We start from the raw sequence: 11,772 nt of genomic DNA on the forward strand, positions 1-11,772 counted from the left end.
CAGCAGTAAAGCATGTCAAGAAAACAGTGTAAGACATTCACAGCAGATCAAGGATACAGAGTGACGCACACTTATCTAATGAACTACAAAATGATTATGTTCTTTTAACCCAAAAGTATAATATGAACTAACCTACGTACACAGCACACAATCTAGACTAAAGGATAATATATGTCCTACAACTGTTAACATAATTCAACTACCTTGACTACAGGCATAAAATAACATATGTTTCACTAATGATCTCACAATTCCCCCTTTGATCTCTTTTCTCAAAGAGATCACTTACAACACGCACTCCAGGGTCGCAAGGTCCACGTCTCCCTGATCCTCAGGCCCATCTCTCAACAGAGGCATCATGACCCCCGGGCCCTCCGGCCCTGAGGCTATGGCCCTGTCAATGAGACGAATTGCAAGTGCTCTGAGGCAAAGGATGAAACAACAACCACATGTTGTTAGGACTGCAGTGAAAACAGACAGTGAGACCATAATTGACATAACAAAACCTTTCCATTGCCCAAAAACAGAAGTCATCCATTCCTCCAGCGGGTTCTCAATACCTGAGTGTTCATGCATATTATGGGCCAGAGTTCGCAGCCCCTCCAGGGCCTTGGTTATCGAGCCATCTGGAGCGGTGTTATTAGGAATAAAAGTGCAGCACATTTGTCCGAACATCGCACAGACCCCCCCTTTTTCAGCCAGAACCATGTCCAACGCCATCCGGTTCTGCACTGCCATTAGGGAGGTGGGACCTAATTGCTCTGCTAACCCCTCAATCGCATCGCGCGTCAAGTTTGCCAGCCGGAGAACGTTATAATGCACATAATTAATTCTATCCACGTTTTTGTTGGGGGTGATGGGAAAAAAGGCAGAAATCACTGGGATGTTTTCAAAACCGGCTGCTATCTGATCTACTAATTTATACTCATTAGGGACGCCGCGCGGAACACCGATAGAATCTATATACGTGGGTGAATTAGCAGTTAGATCAAACGACCAAGAAGATCTTTTAGACAACACCTGACGTCTGCGCCTAATCGTGAGTCGCCCATTACCATCCATCGCCACGGGTTTAACCTTCTCCCCTATTATCAGCAGAGGCGCTCCTAATCTGACCATGGCACAAACACCAAACGCTTCTCTTGGTATTCCCACATGCAGACTCCCACCTCCACAATAATAGTACAAACCAGCTCGAGCCCAGGTCCCAACGTTTGTGGCGCCCGCACGCGAGGCATTCCCTCTTCCTGGATACGTCACCGTACACCAGTCAGCCGGGATCTCTCCAGCGTTATACTCCTGCTCCCCAGGGTCGCCTGCTGTAAAATTAAAACAAGTGTAATTAGCCTTACGAGGTGTAAACGGTCCGGGGACGGTATTATTATCTATGGGGGGAAACAAAACAGACAATGGAGCACATTTTCCTGAAGATACTGCTCTCCGAGTGAGTCGGAGCATGCAATCAAAACCCCACTGGTCCTCTGGATACAGAGGTGCTGGTTCAGTAAATAAATGTGGGCGTGCCGTAGCACATGCCACACAATCAGACACATTTTGCTCTTTTGCATTTGCAATCAGCCAATCCAACCACAGGTTGCTGTCCACATACCCTGTGGCACAAGACATCAGCTGTCGGGGTTTCCATTTTGTATAGTCCACTTTCGTTACCTTAGAGTCGGAAGGGGGGGCTCTCACAGGTGCGGTGTCGATGCTGGATACATTACCGGGTGGATCTTTAAAATTTATCTTTATCACGCCCATCGGGTCTCTCCCTGAAACATCTACGCCTAATAGTAAATAAAATACTTTATCGGCTTTCCTGTAGTGCTGAGGTGTAACCCGCCACCCACCAATAGACATTGTAATTGGATTTTGACTGTTACTAAAATCACGCTGAATTGCAAACCCTTCCCATCTGCCCGGTGAGTCCCACCCTGGGGCTGTGTAGGCTGTCACCATATCCCACACCGGACACGGGTAACGCCCCAAGGCAGTGGGATGGCCTACAAGACAAGCACCAGTTAGTTGCAGGTCATGACATATCCAAACTTCATACCCACGCCAACTAGCACTATCATCCCCACACTTTATCACGGAACAAAGATCAAAAGTGAAGACTGTTGTGGATCCTCTAACGTAATCCACCTCTATGCCTCCAAAATGTAACAAGCAAGGATCCGATCTCTCACCTACATCGCGCTCAGGTCTGGTCACCTCAGGGTCCGCTAAAGGAAGAGGTGTTGGATGAGTTCTGAAGTTGGGCAATTCACATAACAGAAAAATAATAGTTACCACACCAATAATGATTATAGTTAACACTCCCATCACTCCCCAGTTCTCCCAAAGCTTTATTTTCGCATTAGACTTTCCCACCCCCATTTCAGTAATACCTAATAGCTTCTAGACTAGAGCTTCTGTCTAAGGCACTTTTAATTTTATTATTACTGCAACTATCAATATCTTCCAGTCGGGTGATTCTCGACTTCTTTCTTCAACCTCCGGGGTAGACTACCCTTTGGTCGTTGCACAGATCTGGGGATTATTCTGCCCCTTCTTTACTAAGATCTGTGTTTTTTGGGGTCACGGGCGTGTCCCCCTTTTTCGCCAAGAGCCTCTCCGACCGCCTAGGCTCCTCTGCTGCCGCACACTGGCTCCAGTGATACCAAGTGTCGCCTTTGCCTTTCAGCTGGACCGCATGAGAGGTTCGAGTGGTCACCTCGAAAGGTCCCGTCCACCTCGGCTCATCCCACTTTCGCTTATACACCTTCAGCCACACCCACTTCACCTCCGGCGTGGTCACCTCCTTTCCGGTCGGGTCTCCCACCTGCGTAGTGAAACTAGAGACAAGAGCTTTTAGTGCTTTAAACTGTTTCAGATGTTCAGACACATTTACCTCCTCTCTTAATTCTCTTACACCTGCTGCAGGGCCGGGAAACTGTCTCCCTGTCAGCAGCATATGGAGTAAATCCGGTGCTCTGATTAACGGAGCACCTCACACTCATAAGTGCTATGGGAAGAGCATCAACCCAATTCATGTTTGTCTGTGCACATATTTTTGCCACTTTATTTTTAAGATTTTTATTCATTCTCTCCACTTTTCCCTGGGATTGTGGGTGGTAAACTGTGCCATATCTATGTTGCAACCCCAACATACATTCTACCTCAGCGAGATCTCGATTTTTAAAGTGAGTGCCATTATCTGATCTTACCTTCTCTGGAAATCCATGCCAGGGGACATAATGATTCACCAGACATTTGATCACCGTTTTACTGTCTTCTCTACGTGTTGGCCACGCCTCTGGCCAGCCGGTCAAAGCATCCACACACACCAACAGATATCTAAACCCTCGGACTGTAGTTATCATGTCAGTGTAATCAATCACAATTTCCTGACCTGGTCTTTCTGGCAAAGGAAACTTACCCATTTCTGGTTTCACGGTGGGCTTTGGATTATATTGTCCACAAATCAGGCATGTTCTCACGTGTTCCCTTACCATGTTTTTCATGTAGGGATGCCACCAATGACACAAGTCCCTCTCCATTTGGGCTACTCCTACATGTCCTAGCCCATGAGCTTCTTTAATTTTCTCCTGGGCCATTTCTGCTGTGAGTACTGGCCGCCCGTCGGGCCCTCTCCACAATCCTTCTGATTGTACGGCCCCTCTCTCTCGCCACACCGCCTTTTCCTCAGGCAAGGCTCCTTTTTGCCCCTTTTCGATGTCCTCTCGTTGTTGGGCTGGCAGGTTTCCCCATTCCATTCCCATACTTAACATTTGTTTTCCTTCCTGATAACCTGCCACCCGTTTTGCTTCCTCGTCTGCTGCTCTGTTTCCTTTTGCCACCCAAGTGTTGGAATCGTCGTGCCCTTTACACTTTATGATGGCCACCTCCAGAGGTTCCTTCAGAGCGTCCTCCAGCTGTCTCATCTCCTCCTGGTGTTTAATCGGTTTATTTGAGGCTGTTCTAAATCCAGCCCTCCTCCATTGCCCCAGTTCCACATGTGCTGCTCCAAACACATATGCTGAGTCTGTGTAAATGTTAACTCTTTTTCCTTTCCCTAGTCTCAGAGCTTCTATCACTGCAATAAGCTCTGCTCTTTGCGCTGATTGAGGTCCTTCCAATGTTCCTGATTTCTCCACATGCAGCTGATTTCCGACTCCTTTCACCACTGCATAACCTGTTTTCAATCCTTCACTCGGATCCCTAAAACAACACCCGTCTGTGAAATAATCATCTGCCTCATTCACCGGTTCTGCTCTCAGATCTGACCTTACTTTCTCCTCAACCTCTACTATTTGTGCACAGTCATGAGGTGTCCCCCCTCCCATCTGGTCTGCCATGTTGATCCCTTCATGTGTGAAGGTCAAATTTGGAGACTCCAGAATCTTAGTCAGTCTCTGTTGTCTCAGTGGGGTCATTGTGAATACCTGTGAGTTCACATAGGCCACCACACTGTGTGTGGTTAGCACTTTCAGTGGGTGTCCTTTCACTACGTGTGCCACTTTCTGAATTATTTTTGCTACCCCCGCCGCATGCTGTGTGCACGTGGGGTGTCGCTTTTCCATATTATCCAGGCTAATGCTGATATACATCAGCACTCGTCTCCTTCCCCCTTTTTTCTGAAACAAAACTCCATTCACCACTCCATTTGTTTCAGAAACATCAACAAAGAAATCAGAGTTATAATCGGGGATTGCCAAATCTGCTGCACGAGACAGGGCCTGTTTTAGTTCAATGAACCGCATTTCAGCTTCAGTGGTCCAGTTCAGATTAGCTGTGAGGTCTCTCATACCATGTTCTTTCACCAAATCCCGCAAAGGTTTGGTTTTGCCCACATAGTCAGGAATGTAGTGTCTACTGTAACCCGTAAGTCCAAGAAATGACAACATTTCTTTAACAGTACATGGCTGGGGGTGTGACATGATTGTTTCCCTCTGGGATGCCAACATGCCCACCGTCTGCATCGCCACCCCACGACCTAAAAATGTAACTTCAGTTCTGACAAGTTGAAGTTTGTCTCTACTTACTTTAAAACCTGTTTTGGCCAGCTGACGAAGCACGGTCATCGTCGCTTGAAAACAAGCATCAGCTGTTGTAGCAGCAATCAGCAAATCGTCCACATACTGGATCAGTGTGCATCCTTCAGGCAATACACATTGAGAAAGAGCATTTTTAAGTACCTGATTAAAAATCCCAGGCGAAAGGGCAAAACCCTGAGGCAACCGAGTGTAACGCAGCTGCTGGCCCCTGTAAGTAAATGAAAAAATATCTCTCAAAGATGGATGCAGAGGGAGACAAAAGAAAGCATTTGCCAAATCTATGCATGTGAACCACCGCTGGTCTGGAGATAAATTAGTCAAAGCTGTGTAGGGATTTGGTACGGGTACTGTTGGTGTCTTAAGGACAGCATTTATTGCCCTAAGGTCATGTGCCATGCGATATTTGCCCGTGCCTGATTTTTCAACTGGGAGGATTGGAGTGTTCCATGCAGAGGAAGACGGCTCCAGCACACCCACCTGCAGAAGCCCTGAAATTGTTTCTGCAATGCCATTTTCTGCCTCTGGACTGTGTCTGTATTGTGAACGCCAAATAGGGGTGTTATCTTTTAACTCAAACGTGACGGGCGAACAATATGTTAAACCCACATCAGTGGGACCTTTAGACCACAAAGTGTCAGGGAGTTCAGCTAGGCCTTTAACAGCTTCCTCATGATCTGATTTCTCCCTGCCATGTGTTCGCTTTAGATGTTTGTGTTCTAAAACACTCTGATCAGTGGCCGTCACAGAAATCCGATACATTTTACAACTGGGTGAGTATGAGACATCAGTGAGTTGTGTTTGCTGCCAATCTGTGGCCCTTATGGCTGCTCTCACCATTGGGCCTAAATCTTTTGCTTGATGACCCTCATGTATTGCCAACGACACGTGGGGAACTGCTTCATCTCCCATTCTATACCAGCTCATTTGATCTTCAGGGAGCGCAACAAACGCTGCCACTCCAGCTGAACCAACATAGATGTCCTGAGAGTTAAGCTCCCAAGCTTTCTCATCTAAACACTCATAAAATAGATCCTCAAACCACTCAGTATGCTCGCGATCGTAAAACAAGGTCACGTGGTAGGGGTCAAGCGGGGGTGAATAAACAGACATGGACATTATCCAGGGGCGCCAGAGTTGGTACTGTGCCAGAAGTCCATCTGATGTGGTCAGTCGCGCCCAGTAAATCTGTGCTGTGCGTTCACAGTCCTCTGATAACAGCCACTGTCCCCTCATTCCTGATTGCAAACAGGACAGCTGCGTTCCATCTTTCAAAGTCACTGTTAATCCATCAGCTCCACACATGACAGTAGCTCCAAGCTTAATGAGCAGGTCCCTGCCCAATAAATTAACTGGAACTTGTGATGAGACCATGTATGAATGTGTCAAGGACTGACGTCCTAATTCAGTCTTTAAAGGGGCGGTTACTGGCAGGGTCATAGGTACCCCAGAGAAGCCGATCACACTGATTCTGGTGTCTGACAGTGGGATGTCTTCAGGAGCAGTATGAATGGTGGAGTATGTTGCTCCTGTATCCACTAAAAAGGGCAGGTTACGTCCTTGAACCCTCAGTGGCACCAGGGGGTCTGCCCCTCCCCCTATGCCCAGGCCTCTCTGTGGGGTGTGTCAGTATTGTTCCTGCTGCCAGTATTCCACTGGATACTGCCCTGGAGGGGCCATCTGTGGGTTTGGGGCCGACAAACGCCCGCGCCCCCTTATGGCTGGACGTGGCATATTGTACTGTTGAGGTGGGTCAGGGCACTCTCGAGCCCAATGTCCAGTCTGACCACAGTTAAAACACACAGTTCCAGGCACATATCGACCCCCTCTGCGCCAAGAGGGGGTCGATATGTGCCTGGAACAAAGGGGCGGCATGGGCACCCCTTTGTCTGCCCATGCCGCCGCCTCCTCCCCGTTGACAACCACGTGAACCCCAATTTCCTCTACCGACCCCACGGCCACCCCAATTTGGTCCCTGTGCAGGTCCCTGTGTGTCGGCTGGAAAAACATTAGGATCTAAATCTGTACCCATTTGTTGGTAACCTTGAGCCACCATGGCTTTCACTGTTTTATCTTCCCTTTTTTTATCATTTGCCCTCACCCTCGCTTCACCCAGCTGTAATTTCAACAATTGCTCTTTCATTTTATCTGTGTCCTCATCTTTAGCCATAACCTCATCATGAGCTTTCTGCAGGCGATGCACCAGATGTTTCTCCCGCACGTGAGACTCCGCCCCCTCCATGTCGGGGTTATCCAACATGGCCACTCTGACCTGCTCGGGCACACCTTTTAACACAGCTTCTCTGAACCACAATTGTTGCATCCCTTCTCTACCAGGATGCTGGCCTGTTCTAAGGGCCCACGTAGCTTTAGCCTGTTCAATGTACTCCCTTGGAGTTTGATCAGGCTTCCACAGCAGCTTCAAAATCTTAGCAGCATTTGGAGTGGGATATTTTTCACGTAATGCATCTGATATTACATTCACAACACGACAAAATGGGGTGCTATCAACCATCAATGCTGTGCCTGCTATCTTCTCTATGTCATCCAGAGCTGTGCCTTTGACACATCTGGCAACCACAGCTCTGAAATCTCCCAGAGCCAATTGAACACCTGTTGTTGCTCTATCAAACTCTCTCAGCCACCCCGCACCTCCGTCTGTAATAGGAGGTAATAATTCTATCAATGCATTAACATCTCCCACTCCGTATGGCTTGTATTTCATTTGACCCCCAGCGGTCACCACCAGGGGGAACTCACCAGCTAACTCAAGATTGTCCTTATCTTCCTGACTCCGACGCTCCATGGGGTGTGGTATGTTTCCAGGTTTGGGCCTGACTATTCTGACTCTTTCTGCTTTTTCTCTAGCTACCCTATTGTGAAAGGCCCCTCCTAGCTCTGGCCCTGCTTCAGGTCTCTGCTTCCCACATCCACCCACAATCCCTCGTATGCGTCCTCATAAGGGCCGCACACCTCACCTTTCCCTACCTGTGGTGCAACAACTACTCCACCCCCGAACTCATCATCAGAAATTTGATATCGTTGCTCTAAAGTCGATATAACTGTTTCAACCAGCTGCACAGCCCTATCTTCTTCACTCTCTTCCTGCTGAGGTGACTGTTTCATGGGCGGGGCTGGTGCTCCGCCACAGGCTCCCTCCTCACCGACAAAAGTAGAATTTTGCTTTAATATTCCACTTTTCGGTGTAGGAGTTGGCCGTTTGGGCTCTTTAGATATTTCACAATCTACATAGCCTCCTGTAACCTCTAACACTTGGCCATCCCCACCAGAGAGACAGCCCTGCTCTACTCTCAGCACAGGATAGAGGGGGGCGGGGGCCTGATAGGGAGGAGGGGAGCTAGTGAGCGATGACTTCACCGGGGAAGCCGGCAGCATCAGCTCATCAGGCTCCTCCTTTCGCTCCCTCATCCAATGCTCCACCCCCTGACATGTCACTGCCCACCTTGTTACGCGGGCTCTCTCCTCCTGCACTTCCTGCAACTGTTTTCTTAGCCTCCGCCTTCCCCAAGCTGAGGCCTCCTCTATCTCTTCACTAATCTCCTGCTCTTTCTCCTGCCGCTTCTGTGCTACTCCCAGAAGCACTTTTGCCAATGAACCTCATAAATCTCCTCTCACTCCTTCTTTATCACACAACTCTTTGATCTTTGTTGCCACCGCTGCAACCTCTGATTTTTTCTCGGACGCATTCCCGGGTCGCATGACCCTCAGCGCCCTCAGGAACTCCTCTCTCTGCTTGTCAAAAGTTTTCCACTCACCCTGCATTTCTCCTTTTTCTATGTCAGATTTAAGACCCGACATCTTCACACCGCCACACACTTCTTACACTCTCTCTCCTTTTTTTTTTTTTTAATGATTACACCACAGAGTAATACACCCAATTATGCCCGTCTATCTCTATGTGGCTCCAAATTCCCTCTTTATTTAATTTCACACTCGTCAGGGGACACGCACACAACAATTTCAACCACTGAAACGAGGAATTCAACCTTTTTATATTTCACCTATGATAGAACTCAACCTTAGATGTGAAAGCATTTTCTTGTTCTATTCCAGAATAAATGTGAACCCGTGATTGCACGGACGTTCCAGTGTTATTCTGTAGCTATGCGGGAGTCCTCAGTTCCCAAGTCACCACCTCGGCACCCAGACGACGCTGGACCGGCCTGTGCGTCCACAGACAGGGGGGTTGCCACACCATGAACAAACTTAATTTCCACAGGTACACTAGGCGTCAACCTTTGATCTTAAAGCATTTTCTTCGCACTAATGTCCTCCTATTCACACATCAACCGTCACTGTCACTGTGTTCACGCTTCACACAGAAACACACCCAGAGTGCGCCTCACACACAGAACAGCACCCAGAGCGCGCCTCACACACAGAACAGCACCCAGAGCGCGCCTCACACACACAGAGCGCGTTTTCACCAGCGGAAACTTACACAGAAACCTCTGAGCTCAACTGTTAGAACTATTCTGAAGCACAACCGCACCATACACCAGGTACCCCTTTCACTGCACTTATGGCCGCATCAACGGGGCACAATCGCATCATAAAACAGAAGTGATGCACACGTCCCCAAGGCACAACCGCACCATAAACCAGCGTCTGCTTTACCTTTATTTCATACAAATTTTATGACCGCATCCCTCGAGGCACAACCGCACCATAAACCACCGTCAAACCTCTATTCAATGTGCTGAAACCAGCAACCACTCATGCTGGACTTATGGCCGCATCACCAGAACACGGCCGCATCATAAACCAAAACCTACGGAATGCGTTACTGGCGCTCAACTGCACCGTAAGCCAGCATCTGCTTAACCTTAATTTTATACTAATTTTATGGCCGCATCAACGAGGGCTCAACCGACACCATAAACCAACTTCAAAACCTCTATTCAATGTACTGGACTTATGGCCGCATCTCCAAAAGAGATTCTAATGTATTATTGCTACAGAAGCCAGTCTTAGACAAAGTTAAATGTGGAAGGTAAAGTGGACTGCAACTAGACTCAACGTAGTATGTTATTAGTATCTTGCTAGAAGCAGTTCAGCTGCAACTAGACTCAACGTAGTATGTTATTAGTATCTTGCTAGAAGCAGTTCATTTAACACACTGGAATTCAGCCTCAACTTATGTTGTTAGTATCTTGCGCCAAAAACCAGACACTGACAAATTTAATGTGAAAATACGTGTAACTCAGCGAACAGATTGATTTGGAAAGCCCAATATGCACATTTGGTATTTATAATACAACAGGCTGTGCTTACCTTTCTGTTTGGACCGGTCCTCTGTTCGCCTCGCCCCACGATCTCACCACAGGCCAAATCTGCCCCTCCTCAGCACACCAAAGATCCGGGTCACGGCACCAAGTTGTTAAAACCTCCCAATTCTTTTAATCTTTGGGCTGAAGGAAGGACAATACTCGGTGTATAAATGCTCAATCAACAATATTTTATTTCCATACAATTCAACACTTAAGAGCATAAGAACGTCCGGATGGGAGAGATGCTTGCAGAGGGTCACAGCATGTCTCAAAATGGTGGCAGATTTCACAGCCTCTTATAGCTTCTGGCGACCCCCACCTAGTCATAAAAACTACATCTTCACATGTTTTCTAATTCTTAGCGAGACTGGCTCCTGACCTTGGCTCCCTGTCTTTCTGCTCTAAAGAAGGTGGGGGTATGGAATGTGGTCTATCTCCCCTGTCCTAGACACAAAGTCTCCTGCATACAACCTTTCTTTTTATGATTCAGCAGTAAAGCATGTCAAGAAAACAGTGTAAGACATTCACAGCAGATCAAGGATACAGAGTGACGCACACTTATCTAATGAACTACAAAATGATTATGTTCTTTTAACCCAAAAGTATAATATGAACTAACCTACGTACACAGCACACAATCTAGACTAAAGGATAATATATGTCCTACAACTGTTAACATAATTCAACTACCTTGACTACAGGCATAAAATAACATATGTTTCACTAATGATCTCACACTGGTAAACAGGGAATTACAATAATATAAACGCGATGACACAAATGCATGGACAGTTTTTTCCAGTTCAGCTAAGGAGACCATATGTCGCAGTTTAGAAATATTCCTTAAATGAAAGAAACAGGAACGAGACAGAGATTTTACGTGTGAGTCAAGGCCCAAAGAAGAGTCAAATATTACTCCAAGATTTTGAATATTTGGCTTAGCAGAAGAACAGAAAGGGGCAAGAACCTGACTGATTTTAGAAGATAGATCAGGAGGAGGTATGATCATGGTCTCTGTCTTGTTCATGTTTAAAACAAGGTAATTGTTAGAAAGCCAATCAGAGATTTGAGTTAAACACTGGACTAGGGTGGACAGCCTATCCAGTTGATGAGGCTTAAAGGACATATACAGCTGAATGTCATCGGCATAGAAATGATAAGACAGGTCACTAAAAGACTGAATAATGCCAGCTAAAGGAAGCATATAAAAAGAAAATAATAATGGACCCAAAACTGAACCCTGTGGAACCCCGCAGGTTAGGGCAGCAGTGTTAGAGGAGAACCTATCAGTCCTAACAGAAAAGGTCCTGTCTGATAAGTAGGAAGACAACCAGTCTAAGGCGGTGCCAGATATACCAGCCAGAACCTTCAGCCTGTTAAGTAGGATTTTGTGGTTGATGGTATCGAAGGCTGCGCTAAGATCAAGCAAAATGATCACGGAACAA

At 47.0% G+C, this 11,772-nt stretch overlaps 2 protein-coding genes across 2 annotated transcripts; both read right to left on the reverse strand.

Moving 5' to 3' along the window:
• Nucleotides 1–2,265: 2,265 nt before the first annotated feature.
• LOC112845608 (uncharacterized) lies at nucleotides 2,266–6,703 on the reverse strand. Its single transcript, XM_025905028.1, is given in 2 exon segments — nucleotides 2,266–2,954; nucleotides 2,956–6,703. Coding segments are annotated over 2 exon segments (3,936 nt in total). The 5' UTR covers nucleotides 6,477–6,703; the 3' UTR covers nucleotides 2,266–2,539.
• LOC112845610 (uncharacterized) lies at nucleotides 6,663–7,853 on the reverse strand. The gene is made up of 3 exons (XM_025905030.1): nucleotides 7,138–7,853; nucleotides 6,918–7,034; nucleotides 6,663–6,818 (listed from the first exon to the last, which is right to left on the reverse strand). The coding sequence occupies exons 1-3, from the start codon at nucleotides 7,840–7,842 to the stop codon at nucleotides 6,663–6,665; spliced, it is 978 nt and encodes a 325-aa protein (XP_025760815.1). The 5' UTR covers nucleotides 7,843–7,853.
• Between the last annotated feature and the right edge of the window lie 3,919 nt (nucleotides 7,854–11,772).

This window comes from Oreochromis niloticus, linkage group LG3 (genome assembly GCF_001858045.2).
Source record: "Oreochromis niloticus isolate F11D_XX linkage group LG3, O_niloticus_UMD_NMBU, whole genome shotgun sequence".
NCBI lineage: Eukaryota > Metazoa > Chordata > Actinopteri > Cichliformes > Cichlidae > Oreochromis > Oreochromis niloticus.

Bases quoted from the DNA above. Each gene is read 5' to 3' on its own strand.
- LOC112845610 (XM_025905030.1), bottom strand. From the start codon at position 7,842: ATGGAGCGTCGGAGTCAGGAAGATAAGGACAATCTTGAGTTAGCTGGT. The intron at 7,035-7,137 runs GTGAGGGCAAAT...ATGTTTTTCCAG, and splicing joins TACAGCTGGGTGAAGCGAGG to CCGACACACAGGGACCTGCA. The intron at 6,819-6,917 runs GTGCCCATGCCG...AACTGTGGTCAG, and splicing joins CGGCATGGGCAGACAAAGGG to ACTGGACATTGGGCTCGAGA.